Source organism: Rhinolophus hipposideros, assembly GCF_964194185.1.
Source record: "Rhinolophus hipposideros genome assembly, chromosome: 7".
Lineage (NCBI taxonomy): Eukaryota > Metazoa > Chordata > Mammalia > Chiroptera > Rhinolophidae > Rhinolophus > Rhinolophus hipposideros.
In genome coordinates, this window is record NC_138053.1 from 49,715,231 (window position 1) to 49,737,828 (window position 22,598).

The following is a 22,598-nucleotide window of genomic DNA, read 5'->3' on the forward strand; positions in this document are numbered from 1 at the left end:
AACAATAAGTCAACAACCCAGTTAAAAAAAGAGCAAAAGATCTGAACAAACACCTGACCAAAGAAGATATTCAGATGGCAAATAAACATTATGAAAAGATGCTCAACATCAAATGCCCATAGGGAATTGCAAACTAAAAAACCACTACACACCTATTAGAATGGCTAATATCTAAAACACTGGCAAATGCCAAATGCTGGTAAAGATGCAGAGCAATAGGAACTCTGATTCACTGCTAATGGGAATGCAAAATGGTACGGCCACTTTGGCAATAACCTTCAAATAACCTTACCATACGATCCAGCAATCATGATCCTTTGTTATTTACCCGAGAGTTGAAAACTTAGGTACATACAAAAACCTGTATGGAGTTTACAGCAGCTTTACTCACAATTGCCAAAAACTTGGAGGTAACCAACATGTCCTTCAGTATGTGAATGGATGAATGTGGTACATCCAAGGAATGGAATATTATTCAGTACTAAAAAGAAGACCTATCAAGCCATGAAAAGACATGGAAGAACCTTAAAGGTATATATTACTAAGTTAAATAAGCCAATCTGAAAAGGGTACCTACTGCATAATTCCAATTAAACATTCTGGAAAAGGCAAAACTATGGAGACACTAAAAAGATCAAAGATTTGGGGAGACAGATGAATAGATGGAGCACAGAGAATTTTTAGGGCAATGAAAATATTCTGTATTCTATTAACGGTGGATTCATGTCATTACACATTTGTCAAGACCAACAGAATATGTACTCCAAGAACGAACTCCCATGTAAACTACGGATTTTGGATGACGATGTGCTAGTGTCGGTTCTCTGACTGTAACAAACGTACCACACTTGTGTGGGATTTGGCTGGTAGGGGAAGCTGTGCGTCTGTACTATATTTACAGATATATAGTGAACTGTTGCTAACATCTACATATAACATGTTTTTATTCTTTATAGATTTTATTCACTTTCATACATGTAAAAATCAAACTTTTGTTCTAAGTCTCAAGAGTTCAAACTTACTAGTTGTAGTGTGTGATGGGTTCTATATTCCTCTTCACTCCGAAGGCGCTGTTGGAATTTTTCATTGTGTTTTGCAATACAAATTTCCTATAAATAGAAAAAATATGTTTTAATATAAGTGAAACTTAAAATACTTGAAATACCATACCAGGGTTTACTTGATAAGTTCAATTTTAATCTTAACATATATCCACATAGCAAAATACCAAGTAAACCACCTTTGGATTCTCATCTGGAGTCTGAAGCAGCATAAGCCAAATAATTAGGATCTTAAAAGACTTGTCTATCAAACTATTAAAACTTCTCTAGAACTACTGATTTCTGGTTTTTTTTTTTTGGAGGGGAGGGATGGAGCAAGGTAGAGTGGAAAGGGGTGTCCTTAGATAATCTCAAGGCTCTCTTTCAATTCTGAAATCTGTGGTCAAAAGATTCTAAGTCTTATTGTACTCTTAAAACTACTCTGGGTAAAAAAGGATATACAACTCTTGGCTTAAAGTCTGTATTCTTAAGCTCTCTCTGAGGAGTTAAAAACATGACTTTGCCCAGATTGGTTTAAACAATATCATGAAATCTGAATCTTCTAGTCACAGACTTCAGAACTAAAAGAGACCATAAAGACTAGACAGTCAGAATTATAAACAAAATAAAGGTATGCTTTTTCTAATCACATAGATAAAAAAAGATAAAAATATAATATAAAATAGGAGATATGTGCTTCTTTACAAAATAATGCACTATCATCTGCTAACTTTTAGTGGCACTATGCTTCATTTTCCCTGGGTCCTTCTGGAGAACTCCAGATAAAAGAGTCTACATTAGTTTCCAACACTCTCAAACTATACCAAAAGATTACTCTTCTAACCAGAGAAAGATACTTAAGGAATGACCTTTCAGCTAATAAACTGTAAAAAAAATTTTTTTTTAAGTTTTCTGGGCTGACAATTGTTAGTAAAGTTACATAGATTTCAGGTGTACAATTCTGTAATACATCACATTGTGTGTTCACCACCCAGAGTCAGTTCTCTTCTTTTTAAGCAAATGTTTATATCATATTCTTCACCCACACTGGATTGAGTCTATAGTCTAACAAGTATTAAGCATGAAATGAGCCTATCTAGGGCAGTCTCGGGCAGTCTGGGGATGGTGGTGGGGAAACAAAGGCAGTAAGTAGTGACATAATATAGTGATATAATGACTCAGGCTTCTAAGTCACACAGACCTAGGATAGAATCCTACCTTTGCCCTATACTAACCACTTTTCCTTGGATCATTTATTTAACTACTGGACACCTTGGTTCCCTGGGTTATAAAATAAGGATACAGGTTCACAATCCCTTATCCAGAATTTAGATCAGATGTGTTTTGAAATTAAACTTTTTTCAGATTTTAGAGAGGTACTATGTTACATATACCATATATTACCCAGTAACTCCAGAAAAATATGAAGAAGCACCCCATAACAACTTACTTCATTTTCGAAAATATGCAAATATTAGTGACAAATTGGATTAGAATTATTAGCTATGGATCAGGGATTAAGTAATGAATAAAACATTTAAAATCAATGTTATATACTCAATAAATACTTAACCTATTATATACCTTTTTATTTCTGAGGTAGGCTTTCTTGGCTGAAACCCGTCCACGTCTTGCTTCCAGCTGGCGTGCTTTCTGCTGAAGTTTCTGTAACTCTTCTCTCTGTAAATGCACTGACGCTGCCAACTCTTCCTTCTCCAGCATGGCCTCCATGCTTTCGTAAGTGTCATAGTACACCACTTCATCTCTCTTTTCTGTTAGAGAACAGCAATAAGGGGCAGTGGTTAAGAGCATGAGCTGCGCAGACAAAACAGGGTTCTAACCCACTTATTGGCTCTGTAACCTCAGGCAGAGCCATTATTTCTGGTGATGTAGTCAATCTTTTTGTGGACTTACGTGGTTAAATGTACACCATACCTGATATAAGTCTTTTGATGCTTTCCAGTTGTGCTGTCAATAGTAACTCTTCACACTTCAAGATTTCAAACTGCACTTCATACAACTGAAGTTGCAGATCATAATAATCAGCTTCTAACTGATCCAATCGGGCTATGGCTTCTGTACCACCCTGCAAACTCTGCATCTGCATCAAAAATAAAAATAAGAACATTTCTAGTCGGTGCAAACAAGAAAAAGAAAATCACATTATAATTAGAAATGAAAACTAATCAGACAGGATAAATCCATGTCGCAACTGTTCTAAGAAAAACCTATAGGCAAGAAATGACGATTTTTAAAAAGATACAAAAACAGTGATAATCAAAACATGTGATTTTAGAAATAACTAGGCAAACATGGTAAAAATAGGTTTTATCTTATTTTTATATTACAACTCATTCATATTTAGGATAGTAATACATTATTCTAATTGTCCTGACAAATATTAATGGTGTCCCTTTTCACTCTCACAAGTGAGTGCTAATTATACAGTTATCCTTTCCATATAAAATATATGAATAAGATTAGGCCATAATCAGACAGGCTCAACAGAGTTTGGTCAACCCCACACATCCTGGGCTGTTTTGCTCTATGGTCACAGCCTGGCTAGCTTCTAGATCAGACTAGAGAGCAGGGTGAGTGGGTGTGAGCGGAGCAGCACGACAGAACTGCTTTTCATGAAAATCCTTGCCATTTAGTGACAATGATCACTGTTAGTATCTTAAAATAAATGTACTCAGGGTCCTACTATGAACCTAAGGTGGGATTCAGCAAGTTCTGTGCATGTCTCATGAAGTGGTGGGTGGTCTTGCATGAGGTTTGCTTGGTCGGTTTTTAGTTCTCAAGAGAAAGGAAAAAAAGATTTTGCCAGGCATCAGAAGAAAATCACTATAGGGGAAGGTACGCATCAGACATTGGTTCCTAATGCCACAATTTCCACATATTCCTGTTTGGCTCTATGGAGAAAGGTAGCTGCAAGAAGAAGCTGATGGAATAGCTTTTCATGCGTCTGTAAGATATGAAGTACAAGCATAGTTTTCTGATGAGAGAGTAACCATTCTTCCAAGGACATTTCTCCTAAGAACATGGCACCACCACTCTGGCAGTTTAAAAGTTGATGCTTAGAAGTTCCAGGAGACCCCTGGCACAGGTTATCAGTTTGCTGGGAACTAGCAGCGTTGGTGAGGAGGCCCTGTCCTCAAGTGGCATCGCAGGGATGTGGGGAAAGGGAGTGGGGGAGGAATCGAGAGGAAACTGAGAGTTAATGTTTATGAGCTCATATGAGACATCACCTGGGGATTACAGAATAATAGGAAAATAGTTCCTGGTAGTCGTGGGACAACCATGGTAGCAAAAACAGTGAATTCTTATTGCTACAAAATAATCCCTTCTGGCTGGTGAAACATATTAGCATATAAAGAGAGTATGTTTTAAACAAGATTCTAGCCTTTCCTTTACAGTCCAGATGTCTACACACTCTTACCCAATGAGTAAAATGTTTTTCTTAGAATATAATTTCAAATTTCTTTAACAAAAATTTTGAACTGCAAAACAACAGTTAGGCTGTGGTCTAAATGTTCAGTGGTATGCACTTAAAAATAACCAGATGAATTAAACACAGTGCTATGTAATAAATGCTATAGACATTTTATAAATAAATAACAAGTTATCTAAGCTGTAATGCATTAGAAAATATGTTACAAATGATAAACAGTAAATACAGAACAAATTCCAAATGGGTTTAATTATAGTGGCTCAGGGAGCAGAATGATGACAAAATGAAATCATGCTGCTTTTGTTCTAAGTCACAAAAGAAGAGGAACCCAGGAGTGATTTCTTTCCTGAGACACCCAATCTCACTTTAAATTATAAACATCCCTTTACATACTATCTTGGGGCTTTTGTCCAGCTCTGGAGACCACAGCCCCAGGACGCATCTTCCTCTGCTACCTGCACCCACACTTTCTGTGAGCACAGCATACAAACAGGGAAAACGTGTAACGTCAGAAGGCTTTATTCTCTAAGTGGGGAATTATAATCAGTAAAACCTTAGTGTGAATCAGTCTAAAATCTTCATCTTAGGATCAGTTCTCCAGTGACACTGTTTGGGTCCAGTCCAGGCTGTTAGTTCCATCTTCACTACCTCCAGATCTTGCCAGCTAGAAGTGACCCTTTATCTGCCACATTCCTTGTGCTGAGGCTCACCCTAGCACTGTCCTGTTCAATTCTTTTGCTAAGGAAGGAAGTTCAAATGCCCTGTTGACATACCTTTACCTTGTCAGCTGCCTCAGTTACAAGTAGACCAATATTCTCATCCCTGCCCAGGGCTCATGTATCTTAAAAACACTTGAGATGCATAGTGATACCAGAATACAGCGAATATCAAATATCAACTGAGAAAGGAAGGAGGTATTCTCTTACAGTAAGTCACATCACCCCCAATTTCCTGGTTCAGTGAGTTCTATTCAGAGCAAGGGAGTCCAGAGGTAGATGTGCCATGGCTGGGTTCAAAAGGACAAAACCTCATCAGAGGCAGAAGTGCAGAGAAGGGATCTATTAAATCCCAACCTCTGAGAAAACAAATAGTAGAGCAGTGGTGGCCTTCAGGAAAAGTTAGAAGGTTGTAGGACCAGAGTAGACAGGACTTTTATGGGACAAGCTAAGGAGAAAGGGATAAAAGGCAAGTCCGGGAAATCAGGGAGTGCAAAGTGGTTCTCTTGAGGTTTATTTAAACTTGCACATGGAGGCGAAATCTTCAGTGAAAGGAATGGGAAGGCTACCCAATCTCCTCCCCACATCTGAAATTTCCAGACTTATTTTTTCCTGGTACCTAACTCAGCTGACAACCTGAGCTAAGGGAACAGAAATCCAGAGTGAAAGGAGCACTAATTCTGGACGATGGTGCTGTACAGAGAAGGCAGGTATCAAAGAGGGGGCGTCATTGTTGGACCTGTTGGCAGTGCTTCCCTGAACGAGAAGGAAGCCTAGAAACTAGGTTATTTGCTCAAAAAAGTAGACAATTAAGTGCCAGTGAAAACTCTGCTACCTTGAAATTTTACTCACCTCAACTTTTACCCTTCTAAATAAACAAACTTTTGATATCGGGATATCAAGACCCCAACCTAAACCAAACTGTGACTTCCCAATATAACCCAGGGAATACGAGCAACGCTGGAACCAGACCCAATTCTCCCAATTCCTACAAGGATGGTCTTCTTACTAAACAAAAGTAGGGAGGTACCATTCTAATAAATATGGAAAAGGAAACAAAAATGTTTTTGTAATAAATCTAGCAAGGAAGTGAAGTAGCAGTCAACGTCCATATATCCACGTAAGTACATCATACACTACTGACCTCACAGATGATCCTTCCCACCGTGTGTACCTATTTTGACTGACTGTACTGTAACATGCAATCAGATACACAGCAACATACATACATACATACATATATATATATATATATATATATATATATATATATATATATATATATAAACTAACAATGCCCCTTGTCGTGCCTTTCACTCTACCGTGCTAGAAAATACCATGACAAGTGAGGAGCTGAGAAAAACAGCTTTCAGAGTATCTATGGGTTGAGCCACTCATTCAACAAATATACACTGAGCACCCACCACTGTGTGAGTTAGAGAATATGGCAGTAAACAAGAAATGAAACGAGGGTTCAAAGAATAGTCGTAAAGACCATGCACAGCCTAAGAGAAACGACATTAAAGGCAAGCTCTCGATCAAGACTAGCCCTTTTATGTGGAAATGAGGGAAAGAAAATGAGACTTAGAACCAGACAAACCTGCATATGAATACAGGTTCCACCAATAACAGCTGCACAAATATGGATAATACATACAATCTGACAGAATTATCTACAATTCCACATTTCAGAAATCTTAGAAAACTAAAAATATCCATAATTTCTTTGATGTCAAAACCTAATCTCACAATCAATTAGTAGACAATACGATCAAATTGATGTCCCTATTTATTCCATTTAATGTAAATATCTATATGTTTCATTACTGGAATACCAATACTTGTCTGCAAGTTATGTACCCTAAATTGGCTTTGTAAAAATCTGAAAAACTAAGGATTCTGAAACATATCTGGCCTCAGGGGTTTCACAGAATGGCTTATGAGCTTGTAGCATAAAGGGTTATGTTTGAGAATTCAGTGAGATAATATACATAAAGTACTAAGGACAGGGCCTGAAATATATAAACCTTTTATATTTACTTGTTTTGTAACCGCTATCAAAATATGACTTAGATAGATGGCTAAAATAAAATTTCATAACAAAGTAAATACTAATTGTAGTTTTTAGAGTGGACCCACCTTTTTGTACCTAGAGACTTTGAAATTTCTAGTGTGCAGATATGGAACAGACTCTTACCTATCTGTTCATTGATTAAAAAAATTAAAAAACACACACAAAAAAACCTCTCTGCCTGGATAAGCATCCCAGCTTCCCTGCATATGTCCAGACTCCACAACATCAAAGCTCCTTGAGGTTGAAACTTTTTGGAAAGGCACATCCAAAATGCAAGTAAACATCTTAAGCACTGGAATTACATTTTCCCCGTCTTTGTATTCCTTTCCATGATATTTGTACAATACCTAACACAGGTCAGAGGAATAGTATCTAATGTTTATTTCTGAGTTCTTAGTCTATCCAAGGCACTACGGTATAAATGATTTATACACATTTACCCACGGAATCATAACTCTCCTAGAAGTTATATAATATATATACTTTAAGAAGAGGTTAAGCAATTCACCCAAGGTTACATAAGTAGTAAGTTTGCAGAATTGGGATCTATAGAGCTGCTCTGTCCAATACTGAAGCCACAAGCCACATGTGGCTATTTACATTTAAATTAAATTAAAAATTCTGCTCCTCTGTCACATAAGCTACATTTCAAGAGCTCAAGATACATGTGGTTATTTCCATCACTGAAGGAAGTTCGGCTGAATAGTTCTGTCTACAGCCTAAGCTCATGTCCATTACGGTCTACTGTAAATAATTGATGACTGAAAGAAACTGACAGAGAGGAATATAACCTTAATTAATTATAATTTAGCCATATGCTTGTAGAGAAAGATGTAATTTTGAAGTAAGGACCCAGCCTCAGGATTGGTATATATAGTAGAGTCTGCTCAACAGTCTAGCAGTTTATATATGTTCATAGAGATGACCTCAAAGAAACAGTTTCTTAAAAATGGATGGGGAATGGTTAAAACCCTCTGCCAAGACAAGAAAGCACATTGATATATTTTAAGAACTTTCAACCACAAAGATTAGCATCCAAAGGGTTTTCTGGTTAACTCCCTGTTGACCAGAGAACATGGTTATTAACCAGGTGATAACAGTCCACATGCCACCTGAGATGTAACTCTATTTTCTATGATTTGTGTCATGGTGGCATTTTAATTTTAGTATCTCCTATTTCAATAACTATAAATACCCTTATTTCATTGATAATCCTTATTTTATTAATACTTTTAATGTATATCCTACTCCTAACCCTGTGTGATTGTATGTAGTTTAATTTTGCCCAGTGGTTTAAAACATATCTGATGTAATCTGTAAATAATACAAAATCTAAAACTACAGGTATATTTGCATAGTCAGATTGTACTATTTTTAAATCTGGATTGGTAGGGAGTATACTACTAAAAGAGTGGAGTAAGGCAGTCACAAGCAATTAAACTCAACCTGGATTCTTTCAAAAGTATTGGGCCAAAAAAGCACTGACATTTTCAGGAGTTTCTGGTGGAAAAATTTGAACACCATTGGATAGTCTGGGTCAGAGGCTTAGGGAACCTACTAAATTAGTGTGCAAAGCTGTGTGTAAATGTGTATTTCTCTGAGTTCAGAGTTCCTAGCTTTCAAATTATTAAAGGGGCAAGTAGTCTGTGATCTCAAAAGCATTAAAAATGGCTACAATCAAGACTCAAACAGTTAAAAAGGAGACAGATTAAAAGAAATAGTACTTATTTCTAAGTACTAGTGTTGTTAAAGAAAACTTGAAAGTCAAGTAGAATTCTGCTTGCCCAGATGATATCTAATATTACAGTGTTAATTTAGAAATTTAGTTTCAAGTTCCGCATTATACTCATAGCAAATATTACTAAATATTTTCAATTTAATTTCTATTTTTAATGTTAAAGTGTTTTATTTTGTCATAGAAGTTTTTGACTTTAAAATAACCTAAGGAGACACAATATATAAACATTTTTTTAAAAGAACAAAAGTCTCCCCACAACTTAAATCACAGGGTAGTACCATATCATAAAACCTTCACTGGCAAAGCATTTGTTTGGGATGGGCTTAATAACTGACATTTGTTCTGCTTCTCATGAGTAATGTGGTCACCTTAAATTAATGCTAATAAAACTGGTACAGTACATCTTCACAGATATGTATAAAAAGCACAATACGTACATTATATACACACAACAAGCATAAACCTGGCAAGAATGACTAACTGAGTTTTACTAAAACCTTTGAAGAATTCAAACACAATCTAGAACATTATAAAAGAGACTATTAAGGTAATAGGATGGCCCCAGAGAAAATGACCCCGCAGATAATCATCATCTCAGACTCTCAGGGCCCATTTCAGCCTCACCCTTCCTCCACCACCCTAGACCAATTCCAATAAGAACAATGTTCTTAGCAAAAGCAAGTAGTCAGAAATCTTATGCTCAGCAGCAATTTTAGGCGCCCTATGTTGTCAGTACAACTCAGTTGTCGGCTTGATCAGAACCATAAAGCTAGTCATTGTGATGAAGAAAAAGAATGACACTCTACTTCATAGTCAATAACGTGCTAGGATTTTAAGTTTTAAAAGTTCTGGAACTTAAGAAAATTCCATAAGCTAGTAACATAAAGAGAAAGCTAACTAGAAAAGGAGACTGCAGTAGAAATGCCTCAGGGGAACAGGTGAAGGGGCTGAAATTCTTGCAAAGAGATTCCAAATATAAAGTGTGACAAAGTTCCAGGACAAGTTCCAATTTTACCTTTAACAATAATAGCAAATAAGAAAATGTAAGGGAAAAACAATTTAAAATCCATTGACAAAAATATTTCTTTTTAGATCACAGCCAAGATACATTATAGGTTACCTCATACACTATTTTTTAAACAAGAGGTAAGCATATGCACTTTTAAAACGTCAGTGACATTTGGTTTACGACCTAAGCCCCCAAATGTTTCATAAAGCTGTATTTATAAAAACAGAGACAATGTTTCATTCTTCTCTAGTGACAAAAATGTACTACTTTCACAACTACCAGGGGTGCCAAAAATATGTATACGGATGACTTATATTCATATTTTGTTATTGGTATATATTATTACAATTTTAATAGTTTTTTTCCCTTTCTTAAAATGTGTAAACATTTTTTTGTCACCCTCTGTATATAGTCAATGTTTTAAAAACCAATATGGGCAATCCACAGAATGGAAGCAAGTATTCACAAGTCATATATTTGATAAAAGACTTATATCTAGAATATATATAAAGAACTCTTTCAACTTAATATTTTTAAAAGTCCCAATTTAAAAATAGGCAAAAGATATGAACAGACATTCCTCCAAAGATGATGTATATGGCCAATAATATGCACATGAAAAGATCCTCAACATCAGTGCCACGAAGGAAATACAAATCAAAACCTAGAGATACCACTTCACACCCACCTGGATGGCTATAATAAAAGAGACAAATTTTAAGAAAAATTAGCGATAAGGTAGAAAAGATGTAGAAAAATTCTAACCCTAGTACACTGCTGGTGGGAATGTAAATGGTATAACTGCTTTGGAAAACAGTCTGGCTGGTCCTCAAAAGGTTAAAAAGCAGTTTCACACCTAGGTCTATACCAAGATAAATTTAAAAACTTCTACATGAATGTTCATAGCTGCATTCATAATAGATCCAAAAGTAGAAAGAAACCAAATGTTCATCAATTGATGAATGCACAAAATGTGGTATAACCATGCAATAATCTATTATTTGGCAAAAAACCACTCCCCCCCCCCAAAAGAAAAACAAAACAAAAATAAGCACTGATGCATGCTATAGCATGGATGAACCTGAAAACATTATGCTAACTCAAAGCCCACATATTTTATAATTCCATTAAAATGTCCAGAACAGCAAATTCATAGTTAAAAAAGTGGATCAGTGGTTGTATAAGGCTGTGGAGATTTGGAAGGGAGATGGGAACGATGACTAATGGGCACAAGTTCATTTTGGGGGTGATGAAAATGTAATGTTCTAAAGTTGACTGAAGTTGACTGTTGATAGTTGCAAGATTCTGTTAACATAGTAAAAACCATTGAATTATACACTTTAAATGGTAGAATTTGTATAGTATGTGAATTATATTTCAAAATATGGTTTAAAAATCATTTTGGGCTACAAACTACTAGTACTACAAATCTAATGGTGAATCAAATAATTTTATTCTTATCTAATCCTTGAGGTATAATTGCTGTCTTAAAATAACTAATAAATTCAGTCGCCTCACCCAGCTTATTCGCCTCTGCTCAACAAAAATCCACTCTTCTTGCCTCCTTTACTAATGTCCTATTCAAGATGATTGCAGGGCTATCTGAACAAAGGCACAGCTCATGTAGACTCAGGAGGAGCCCAGACATGTGCAATCTGGACCTGAGCTTTACTCAGTTCTCAAATGACTAGGAATACACAGCAATCCTGAGTAGTTTTAAAAGCAGCAATTTCAGGTTGCCAAAACATAATGTAGGTTTAAGCTTTTCCAATTCCTTATTGCCTTCAACTTAACCCTCCTTTGTTGCTGAATTAAGGGTCCAAATTCCTGGTATTTATACTCCTTTATGAGAAATGCTTTGCTTTCTACGATCAGAAGTGAAATAAAATTTGAAAAGTAAAATGGCATAAGGACTTAAGAATGGCCTTCCAATCAATTTTCTATAAATTGGCCAGAATAATATTTCACAAAAACAAATCTGATCATGTTACTCCATTGATTAAAATCTTACAAAGGTTCCCTACTGTTTTTAGGGTAAAATTTAAATTCCTTAGGACACAGAAGGGCAAACCCAAAATTTGCTTATTTTTCCAATCTCATCTCTCACCATTTCTTCTCCAAATAACGAAGCTAACTCTTTCTGCCCCCACTGGGACTCCTGGAACATGCAGTTCTCTTCACCTGTGACCTCTGGGTCAAAAGCTGAGTACTCCTCCAATGGTCCATGTTGCCATTTTGTCCATAAGGATACCTGCCAATCTCATAGCTCTTTCACACTGCATATGTCTCACCCCACCCACCATACTCTAAGAACTCTAAACACCACAATCACATTTTTTTATGCTTTTAAAAAGTATGTATGTGTGTGGGGGGTAAGAGGGAAGAATATTAATCACATTTTATCCCCATCATTTATTATAATTCCAGGCAAAAACATTAAAATCACTTAATAAATATTTGTTGAATGAATGACTGAGCAGGCACATTTGAGTTGGGTAGAATTCTAAAAGGCAGAAAAAGAAGGCAAAGGAAAAGAAAGGGAGGAGTTCAAGATGACCCTAAAAAGTTTTGGGCCTGAAGTATCCTGAATAACCATGGGCCCTGAACAGAAAGGACAGATCTGAGGAAGACCTGCTATAGAGAAATGAAGGAGTTTGGTTTTAGAAATACTTCATGTGTGGTCTACTGGTCTAAAAAAGTGATTTGATTTCCCCCCCCAAAAAAGGCTTAATTAAATAATGTAAGACTATCAATAAATTACTAATTATCTCAACAATTAGTAATGGATAAATGAAAATGGATAAATGAAAAGGGAAAACAATCCAAAATTTATTTAATAATTCGAACACTTTTCATCTTTGAAACATTTTGAGTTTTAACTTTGAATATAAACAGCACAAACTGAACAGTGGTGCCTAAACCATCAAGTCTTACTATGTGCCATCTAAACACCCTCATCCCTAACACTTGCTTTAATCTTCACTCACTATTAAAACTATATGCTTTCCTTATTTTCAAAAATACTGTACTCCTAGACCTTAACATTTGCTTCTTCTCATACGCAGAAAAACTATCAGTAAATGACCAATGTGATATTTAAGTACCATTTCATAAAAAGCAATCTGTTCTGGCCCAGTTTAATAATAAAACATAAAACATATAATCGTATTTTTAAATTAATGGCCTAAGACGTAAAGAAATAGTATGCATTTAATGGTTGCAATATTTTCAAGCAAGACATGGGCATCAATGGTATATTCAGTGCTGTATAGGGCACTATGAGGAAAACTAAAACCACTGATGAACAGGATGACAATGAAAAAAGTGGTTAATTTTTAAGAGTTCATTTGAGATATGGTTTAAATATATCAGTAACCTTTTTGAGGATTTCTAAGACAATTTTTTTTTTTGTATCCATGAAGAGGTCCTAGTAAAGCACAGTCAAGAAAACTGAACCTCAATTAACCCTTTTTTGTTCTAGAAGGAATAAAATGGGAAGTTCCAAAAGGTAATGGTTTTGGGTGGCCAGTTAGCTCAGTTGGTTAGAGCGCGGTTCTCTTTAACAAGTTTGCTGGTTCGATTCCCACATGGGCCACTGTGAGCTGCACCCTCCACAACTAGACTGAAACAACTATTTGACTTGGAGCTTGATGGGTCCTGGAAAAACACACTTAAAATAAATAAAAGAAAAAAAAGGGTAATGGTTTGAGCATAATATAATCAAGTCTAACAAAATGTTACTGCCTTAGGAATTTTACTAAACTTCTCTGGGTAGTGAAACTTTCTTAATTGTCAGAAAGCTTTCAATGTTACAGTACAAAAAATTTTAAAGACAGCAAAAATTCTGATGTTGAACTCCTTTTTGTTTTAACAGTGCACCGCTGCCTACAGTCACACTGTGATGCTGTGAAAACACCACGTATGTCTAACTCTTCTATTAGCGGCAACTCAAATCATAGGTCCCCTCATGTGTTACCATCATCTCACAGAAACAGTGCAAAATGAACAGCTGCCTGTAGAGTCAGAAAGACGTCAGTTTTGTACAAAGATAAAAATCCAATAGTATATCTTCATTTTTAAAAAATTTCATGTATTTCTCTGAGTTTTTGTTACCTCCTCTTTTAGTGCATGTTTCCTCTGTTCCAAACAGATCTCTTTAGCTCTCATCATCTGCAGAGTCTCCTTAGAAACTGCATACTGGAGTTTTTCCATACGTTCAGCAGCTGCTGCCCATGATGCTTTACCAAATTTCTTCTGATCTGCTCGCATTCGATCATACACAGCTATTAATAATAATTTTTAAAAAAGACATTAAGACAGAAAACAAATTGACATTATAGAATTTGATAGGCTTAGATTTCACTGACCATACACTCAGATAAACACACAAATCCTACCCCCTTGATAAATTCCCTACAATAGCTTTAAAATATAATTCAAGAATATCTTAGATTCTAATGTCTTCAATAGGAATTTTAAATCATCCTCAGAAATAACTTTCAGAAAATGAAACTGAGCTGTCATATTAATTTTAAAACTTTAAAAAATACTTTCACAAACCCGGTGTTATTAAATGTTATCCCTGTTTACCTGCCCAGCAATCCCTCGGAATAGGTAAGCTATGCATCATCAATACCTTCTATAGATCCGCATAACTGAGGATGACTTAAAAGCAATGGTACACACTCATGGTAGTCAAGTTAAAACTAGCACTCACGTTGCTTAAGCCCCTAGCCTACTGCCTCTCCCATTTTTACCTGAACTTGTAATCCCAGCACAGAGTCAAACACTCTGTATACTCACAAATAGCTGGGAGCCTTTTCTCTTGCCCCCCACTTCAGAACTATGCCTGGGGAGCAGCTCCCTGTCCTAATTTCTACCTACCACGAGACCTTGTCACTACTTTGTCTTCCATTCTCTTTGGATGGAATGTATTCTTACATCTAATTTACTGTTCACTTCACTTGAAATTATTTCCCAACAGCTCAGGAATATGAAGGTAATGAAGAAAATTATTTGTGAATAATTAGAATACCCCTAAGAACAATACTGGAATACCTCTAAAACAGATTCTTCTCTCTCTGCTGGCAAAAATAAAGAATCTTGCTTAAACGACCATTTACATTATCAAGATAACAACCCAGTAATAATGCTCTATGATGATATTATATGTAAAAAAGCTCTAAAGGCTACACAATCCTGGTATTTACAAGGTATCATGTTAAATCTATATACATATAAAAAATGTTCTAACATATGTATACTTGTCAGAAACAGGCCCATTTAAGATGTTTTTAAAAGCTAAGCAGTAATATATCAAAATAAGGTTACACCTGGCTTAGTACAGGGAAGGAAATAAAAGAAGGACCTATTTTATTCCTCTTCTAAAAAGAGAAGGTTACTTTCTGATTGGAAACAAAGGAGGGCTATTAGTCTCAACAGCATAAAGCCACACACAGATCATTCTGTTTCCTCTTACATGGGAGGAGGAAAACATTCTCAGAAAAGGAAAATTAAAAGGTCAAGCAAACTAAGTATCTCTCCTTTTGGGGCTCAAAGGCTTCCTGCTAGGATAGTCACCAGAACCGAGATATAAAGAAGTCTACAATGACTTTGATAAAGTATTTGGAACCCTAGAATGATGCTTACAACATACAAAACTGTGTTGCCTCTAACTGGAGAAGCAAAGTATAAATATAAAATAAGAGTAATAATCAGACTTGTATAAAGTATGAACTATACAAAAGAAAATATACAGAATCATTCCAATTCTGTAATAAACCAGATGTAGAAAAAAATTAAGACACACAAAGTGGTCACATAAGGCTGGTAGGGTTACAGATGTGGAGTATCTTTTTCCTCTAATCTAAATTTTCTGTAATGGTTATATTTTTTTAAAACCATAACGCAAAGCCTTTTTTTAGAAAAACGTTAGAAGAGTACGTCTAGAGGCAGTCTAAACCAAGTACACAGTTATCATAAAAATAGTTACAGTAGGGAAAGACATCTTTAAACGTTCAAAGGAACCACTATTAACATAATGTATTTTTTCTTCTTTCAATTGTTACTTTAAAAATTATCAAACAGCTTTAGGGTGAATACACAGAGAAGGACTGGTGGGTCATACAAGTATAGTATGTGTATCTTTAACTACATAAAAAAATGCAAAATCGTTTTCCAGAGAGGCTGTACCATTATGCATTCCTACCAGCAGTGCAGGGACGGTTCCTATTACTCTGCATCTTTGACTGCACTAGGTGTCATTAGCATTTTTTATTTTAGCCAATCTAACAGGCAGGTGTTGGTATCTCACCGTGGTTTTAATTTGCATTAAAGACTAATAATGTTGAACATCTTTCCAAGTGCTTATTTGCCATCTTTGTCCTCTGGTGAACTGTCTGTTCAAATCCTTTCCTCATTTATTAACTGGATCGTTTATTTTCTTATTCCACTATTCATTGGATTGTTTGAGTTAAGAGTTTTCTATATATTCTGGATACAAGTTCATTTTCAGATATGTTATTTGTAAATATTTTCTTTTAAACTCTTTTGGCTTGTCATTCTCTCGATAGTCCCTGGCAGAGTAAAAGTTTTTAACTTCGATGAAATGCATTTTATCAATTTTTTTCTTTACAGTTAATACACATCACATAGCTTTTCTAGTTTGCATTTGTGATGTCACTGCTAAGAACTCTCTGCCTAACTCTAGGTTACAAAAAATTTTCTCTTATTGTCATCTTGAAGTTTTATAGTTTTACATTTAGATCCATTTTGAGTTCATCTTTGTATAAGGTATGAGGTTTAGGTTAAGGTTCATTTTTCCTGCATATGCACGGCCAATTGTTGCAACATCATTTGTTGTTTTCCGTTGATTTGCTTTATCAATGAGTAAATGGCCATGTATTACTATCTCTGTACTCTCTATTATCTTCCACTGATTGACAAGTCTAACCCTTCCACAATACCATGCCACAGTGGCTCTACAGTAATTTGTAAAGTCAGGTACTGTGATTCTTCCAATGTGTTCTTTTCTTTTTCAAAACTGTTTTAGCTATTTTAGTTCTTCTGTCCTTCCATATAGTTCTTCTGTTTATATCTACAAAAACAAACAAACAAACTAACAAACAAAAACCCTGCTGGTATTTTGACAGGCATAAAGGATATTATATGCCTGTGTATTTTATTAGATATATACCTAAATATTTTGTTTTGGGAGGAATTATAAATGCTATTGTTTTAAAATTTTTGATTTCCAGTTGTTCATTGCTTGTATAGATAAATATAATTTTTGTGTGTTGATCTTATTTCCTGTGACCTTGAGAAAGTCACTTGTTAGTTCCAAGAGTTTTTATAAATAGATTCCATACAATTTTCTACATAAACAATGTTATCATCTGTGAATGGGCACTATTTTATCTCTTCCTTTCCAAACTATATGCCTTTTCTTTGCCATTTTATAACTAGATAAGATTTACTATATTATGTTAAATAGTGGTAAGAGGGAACATTCCTGACTTTTTACCTATATTAGGGGAGAAACATTTAGTCTTTTAGCATTAAATGTGATGCTCACTTTAGGGTCTTTGTAGATGCCCTTTATTAGGTTAAGGAAGTTCCTTTCTATTTCTAGTTTGCTGAGTATTTTCGGCACACACAATGTTGTATTTTGCCAAATGCTTTTTCAGCATCAATCAATATATTGATCATGCTTTTTTAAGAGTAGGGTTGCTCAACTTCAGCTTTTGACATTATGGACCAGAAAATTCTTTGCCATAAGGGTGGGCTGTCCTGTGTAACACAGGATGTTTAACACAATCTCTGGCCTCTATCTGCTAGATGCTACTAATACTCTCTGTCGCTGTGATACGAGAAATGTCTCCAGACACTACTAAGTGTCCTTCTGTGTGGCACAATCACCCCCAGTTAAAAACCACTGCTTTCTTTAGACCTTCAGTAGGTGGATTACATTGATTGATGTCCACATACTGAATCACGAAGGATAAACCCCACTTGGTCATGGTTGTTAATTTTTAAAAGTATTTTTCTTAATATTTTAAAATTTGTCAATATTTCATTGAGGATTTTTGCATCTTTTGTATGTAGAATGCTGGCCTGTAGTTTTCCCCTTTTTTTGGTATTATCTTTATGAAGTCTTGGATTTACAGTACCCCTGGTCTCATTTAATATAAATTGAAACTATTCCTCCCTCTTCTATTTTCTGGAAGAGATTGTGCAGAGCTGCTATTACTATTTAAATGTTTGGTAAAATTCGCCAATGAAACCATTTGGGCCTGAAAAAATCTTTTTTGGAACATTGTAAACTACAAATCCAATTTCTTTAATAGTTACAGGGTATTCAGGTTATTTATTTCATCTTATGTGAGTTGTGGTAGTTTTTTTTTCAAGCAGTTGTTCCACTTCATCTTTTTAAGTGTAGAGTTGTTTGTAATATTTCCCATATTATCCTTTTGATGCCTGCAAGTTCTGTAGGAATATCCCATCTTAATATAACTTATTTTAAATGAAAAATATTTTCACGTGTACTTGAAAAGACATGAAAGAATAGAAGATGACGAATGGTGGCAGAATAATAGAGTATATGTGATTTTCAAAATCCCTTAATCACATTATACTATTTTTCCAAAAAGAATGAGGATGGGGAGGCAAGTAATATGATTTACTCAAAACTTTCTAAGCTAATACTGCCACATGCATAGACAAATATCCGTATTTCAGGAACAGGAAAGATGGGACACATTAACCTTGGTGCCTGAAACGGTAACATGAGTTTACAAAGTAGCAGTAAGCATCCACATCAGACAGCTTTGCAAACATCTATGCACAAAAATCACCGACATCAACATTAAAATAATAAGGTATCTCCAACTAAAACATACCCTGAAAGAAGGAAAGAAAGCACTTATAGTCAAACACTAAATGTTAACTATAATTCTATCTATCTGAAGCATTTTGTTAAATCTAAGAAACAAACCACATTTATTTTACTCTTTGATTTCTACTTGATTTCAACAAATAGAAATCACACAGAATTACTCAAAGTTTTCATCATAGCTATCAAATGCCATTTTGTATAGAAGTGAAACACTTAAGCAAGCAATCCCAACACATTCTACAGCATAGTCACCACCAAAACAGGATCAAAAATTTGAAGATTCAAAAATAAAACTCAGAACAGTTAAAAGGAATAATGCTCTTTCATAATAACAGAAATAAAACATTAAACACTGAGAAGTGAACTGAATAAGAAATGGGTAGAACCCAGATTGAAAAAACAAAAACGAAAAACCCTACTTTTTCGTTTCAAAACCTTTCCTGAAGAAAACTGACTTGAATAAATGACAAGGTATACCAACCACACAAAGTTTTTTTCAAATTATAACATTTGTTTATTTAATAAACAAAGCATTTACTCTTCCCCATGAATATTAAAATCCTCTTTCAAATTCTACAACATTGCAGTTTTGATCAGAATTACACTGGTTTGGGAATAAATAATTCCTTTTTATTTTTTTTTAAGCAGTTAGAAAGTTTAAAAAGAGAAACACCAGCAGAGGAGCTGCCGGGGACAGAGTCTAGAATAGATAGCTGTGTGTAATAATTCCAATTATTAAAAAAATTGTAATACTATCTTAGGGAAGAATAATTGAGTATAACCAAGAATATTTTTGGGGGGAAAATGATGAGGGGTTAATTGATAAACTGAATCATAAATTCAATTACAAAGCTATAATAATTTATAGCACAAGACAAGGCACATCAATGGAAAAAGAGAGTCCAGAAAGAAATCCAAGTATATAAAAGGGTTTTTTTAGTAGCTTTAACTATTTGGAGGAACACAGAAACTTATTTTAGAAAATACAACAAATTAAGTAACATAGTTTAAAGATTTAAAAAGAAATCATGCTTAAAAGCTGATTTTTTTAAACAAATTCTGTGTAACAAAAAAGTTGAAGGAAAATTTATGAATAGATATTTGCAAAAAATGTTAAAGAGTTAATATATATAATACAAATACAATAAAAAATATAACGAATATAAGGAGTTCTTACAGATCAATAGGAAAAAATACTACCATAGAAAAATAGACAAAAGATATTAACTGGAATAAAAGAAAGAATATGCAAATACCAATTATTACATGAAAAAAAAATCAACACTCAATAATAACCAAAGAAGTGCAAATTTTAAAAACATAATACTATTTTCCACCTATCAAATTGCTGGTTTTATTTCTTTAATGACAATGCCAAATGATGTTTAGGGATCAGGGAAAATATTCTCATTTAGCACTGGCATCCTACAGAAATAAATTGATGTAAATGAAACTTTTAGGGAAAGGTGGATTTGCTGAAAGAATAACCTGAATGCTAAACTGTATCAATGCCAGGGTAAATAGATTATTAAAATAATGGATAGCAGTGATCTTGAACTGCCTATCAAGGAGCCACGGAAGGATTTCTGTGGCCACATATGGGAGTTAAAAGGAACGGGCCTTCACAGACCTTGCCCATGAGTCTCTTCATTTGTCCTGATTTGTACCCCTTATAAACTGTAAGTATGTGCTGAGTTCTTGAGTCACTGTAGCAAATTACTGAACCTAAAAGGGGTGTGGGGACTCCTAAATTTGTAACCAGTTGGTCAGAAGTGCAGATGGCCTAAGGATCCCCAAATTTGTGAATTGTGTCTGAGGTGAGGGCAGTCTTAACTGGAAGCTGTGCCCTTAAACCATGGGGTCTACAACTGAACTGTTAGTGTAAGGATTGAATTACACTTATACCAATACCCCATTACTATTTTTTTTTAAGGTGAAGTACAGGTAAACATATGCCTAGAAAAGATTGAAAGGATATACTTTTGTTAACAGTGATCTTCTTTATCTACTAGGATTTTCAGTGGTCTTTATATACTTTTAAATATAGCTATTGTGAACATAAAATACTTAAACTGCAGATTTTCAATAATATCTCACAAGGATATTTTACTGGAAATTTACCTTTTTGAGCTTTAGCTGTTATTTCAAAATATTTGACAGTAAGATCCTGAATAGATAGCACAGCCATGTGAGCCTTCCGCTGCCAGTCAGCATCTTCTTTTTGCAGACTTTCGATTCTTCGGGGACCTAGATAATCATTCTCCATGGAAATCTTTAAAGAAAAAAAAGAAAAATTAAGTTCATTTCTTTCTTTCTTGTATTCATTTCCCAGACATTTACTCAATGTTTATACATCAGGCATTGTGCTTGGTGCTAAAACAAAGAATAATTGTTTTTCCTGCTCTAAGAGTACAAGCTACTAATTCATAAGACAAGTAAATTAACAATGTGAAGACATTTGACGTAAGTTTTCCCCTTCATCCTTCTCTCCTTTTTCATCCTTTTTTCCTCCATACATAAACAAACAACATATAGCAAAATGTACAAGTGATTGTTTTTGGGTGCTGGGATAATAAGAAATTTATTTCCTTTGTGATAATTATATTTTCAGGTTAAGATTTATCAATAAAAATACTTATTTAATAACTAAAATAAATAAAATAATCAAAAACTCAGATTTTAAGACTGATTATATATAAAAATCAGCTCATCTACCTACTGAAGGACCCAGGATAAAAATAACAGAAAAATTAGCTATGCATTATTTACAAGAGTCACAACTAAATCAGAAGGACTAAGAAACGTTGAAAATCAAATGATGCATGGGATATACCAGGTGACTATTAAAATAAAATTCACTAGATTGATAATACTAATATAAAAGTATGTAAAATAGCTACAAAGATATGTTTAACATTGAAGAAAGGTGCAATCCAGCATGAACACCAATGGACTCTTTAGACATCCCATCCTGCTTTACCATCTATTGAGAAAAGACTGTTAAAAATTAAATAAGGATGATGAAAAAACCATTATACAGAAAAATGTTAACCCACTCCGGCACACTTTAAAAAAAATGATCAAGTGTCAAAAAACACTAAAAAATCTATAATGAGTTTTAAAAGTAGAAACCACACAGGCCATATTGTCTAAATGGTACAATAAGTAGAAATAAGAAAGTCTAAAAGCAAAATAAAATTTTATCACTTGGAAATTTAATACCCAGAGGAAGATAACATTTGGGTTTAGTCTTGAAGCAACAATACACCGCTCTTTAAACAAATGAACAGTCTTCCAGATAGAGGGAAACAGACATAAAATAATAATACAGTGCCCAGCACGCAGTGAGTAACTGACTGGCAGTGCTAAGGGGGGTGATGCCAAGGCGGGGGTGGGGGGGTCAAGAATAACTCAAGGTCACTGGGAAAACAGTACGTGGAATTGCCATTTCCTCACAAAGTAAACAATGGAGGAATAGATGATTTCAAAAGGGAGAAGACCAAGGATTTCCTTTCGCATATGTTAAGTTTGACTTTGCAAAGGTCATGACCAGAGATATACATCTGGGCAACCTTGACACACAGAAGACATTTAAAGCCATAAGAGTGAATGAGGTCATCTAAGGAAGTCATGAGAAAAGGCTCATGACTGGGTCCTAAGGAATTCAGGAACACAGG

The 22,598-nt window shown here is 34.8% G+C and overlaps 1 protein-coding gene across 1 annotated transcript in view; it reads right to left on the reverse strand.

Annotated features, from left to right (window-relative positions):
* Positions 1-22,598, reverse strand: part of JMY (junction mediating and regulatory protein, p53 cofactor) — an 87,826-nt gene that overhangs the window by 18,613 nt on the left and 46,615 nt on the right. The window contains exons 3-7 of the mRNA XM_081054254.1: positions 21,043-21,193; positions 14,142-14,311; positions 2,976-3,141; positions 2,625-2,812; positions 1,023-1,109 (exon numbers count right to left, since the gene is read on the reverse strand). Of these exons, the coding sequence (XP_080910380.1) occupies positions 1,023-1,109; positions 2,625-2,812; positions 2,976-3,141; positions 14,142-14,311; positions 21,043-21,193 (762 nt within the window). The remainder of the gene's footprint in view (positions 1-1,022; positions 1,110-2,624; positions 2,813-2,975; positions 3,142-14,141; positions 14,312-21,042; positions 21,194-22,598) is intronic.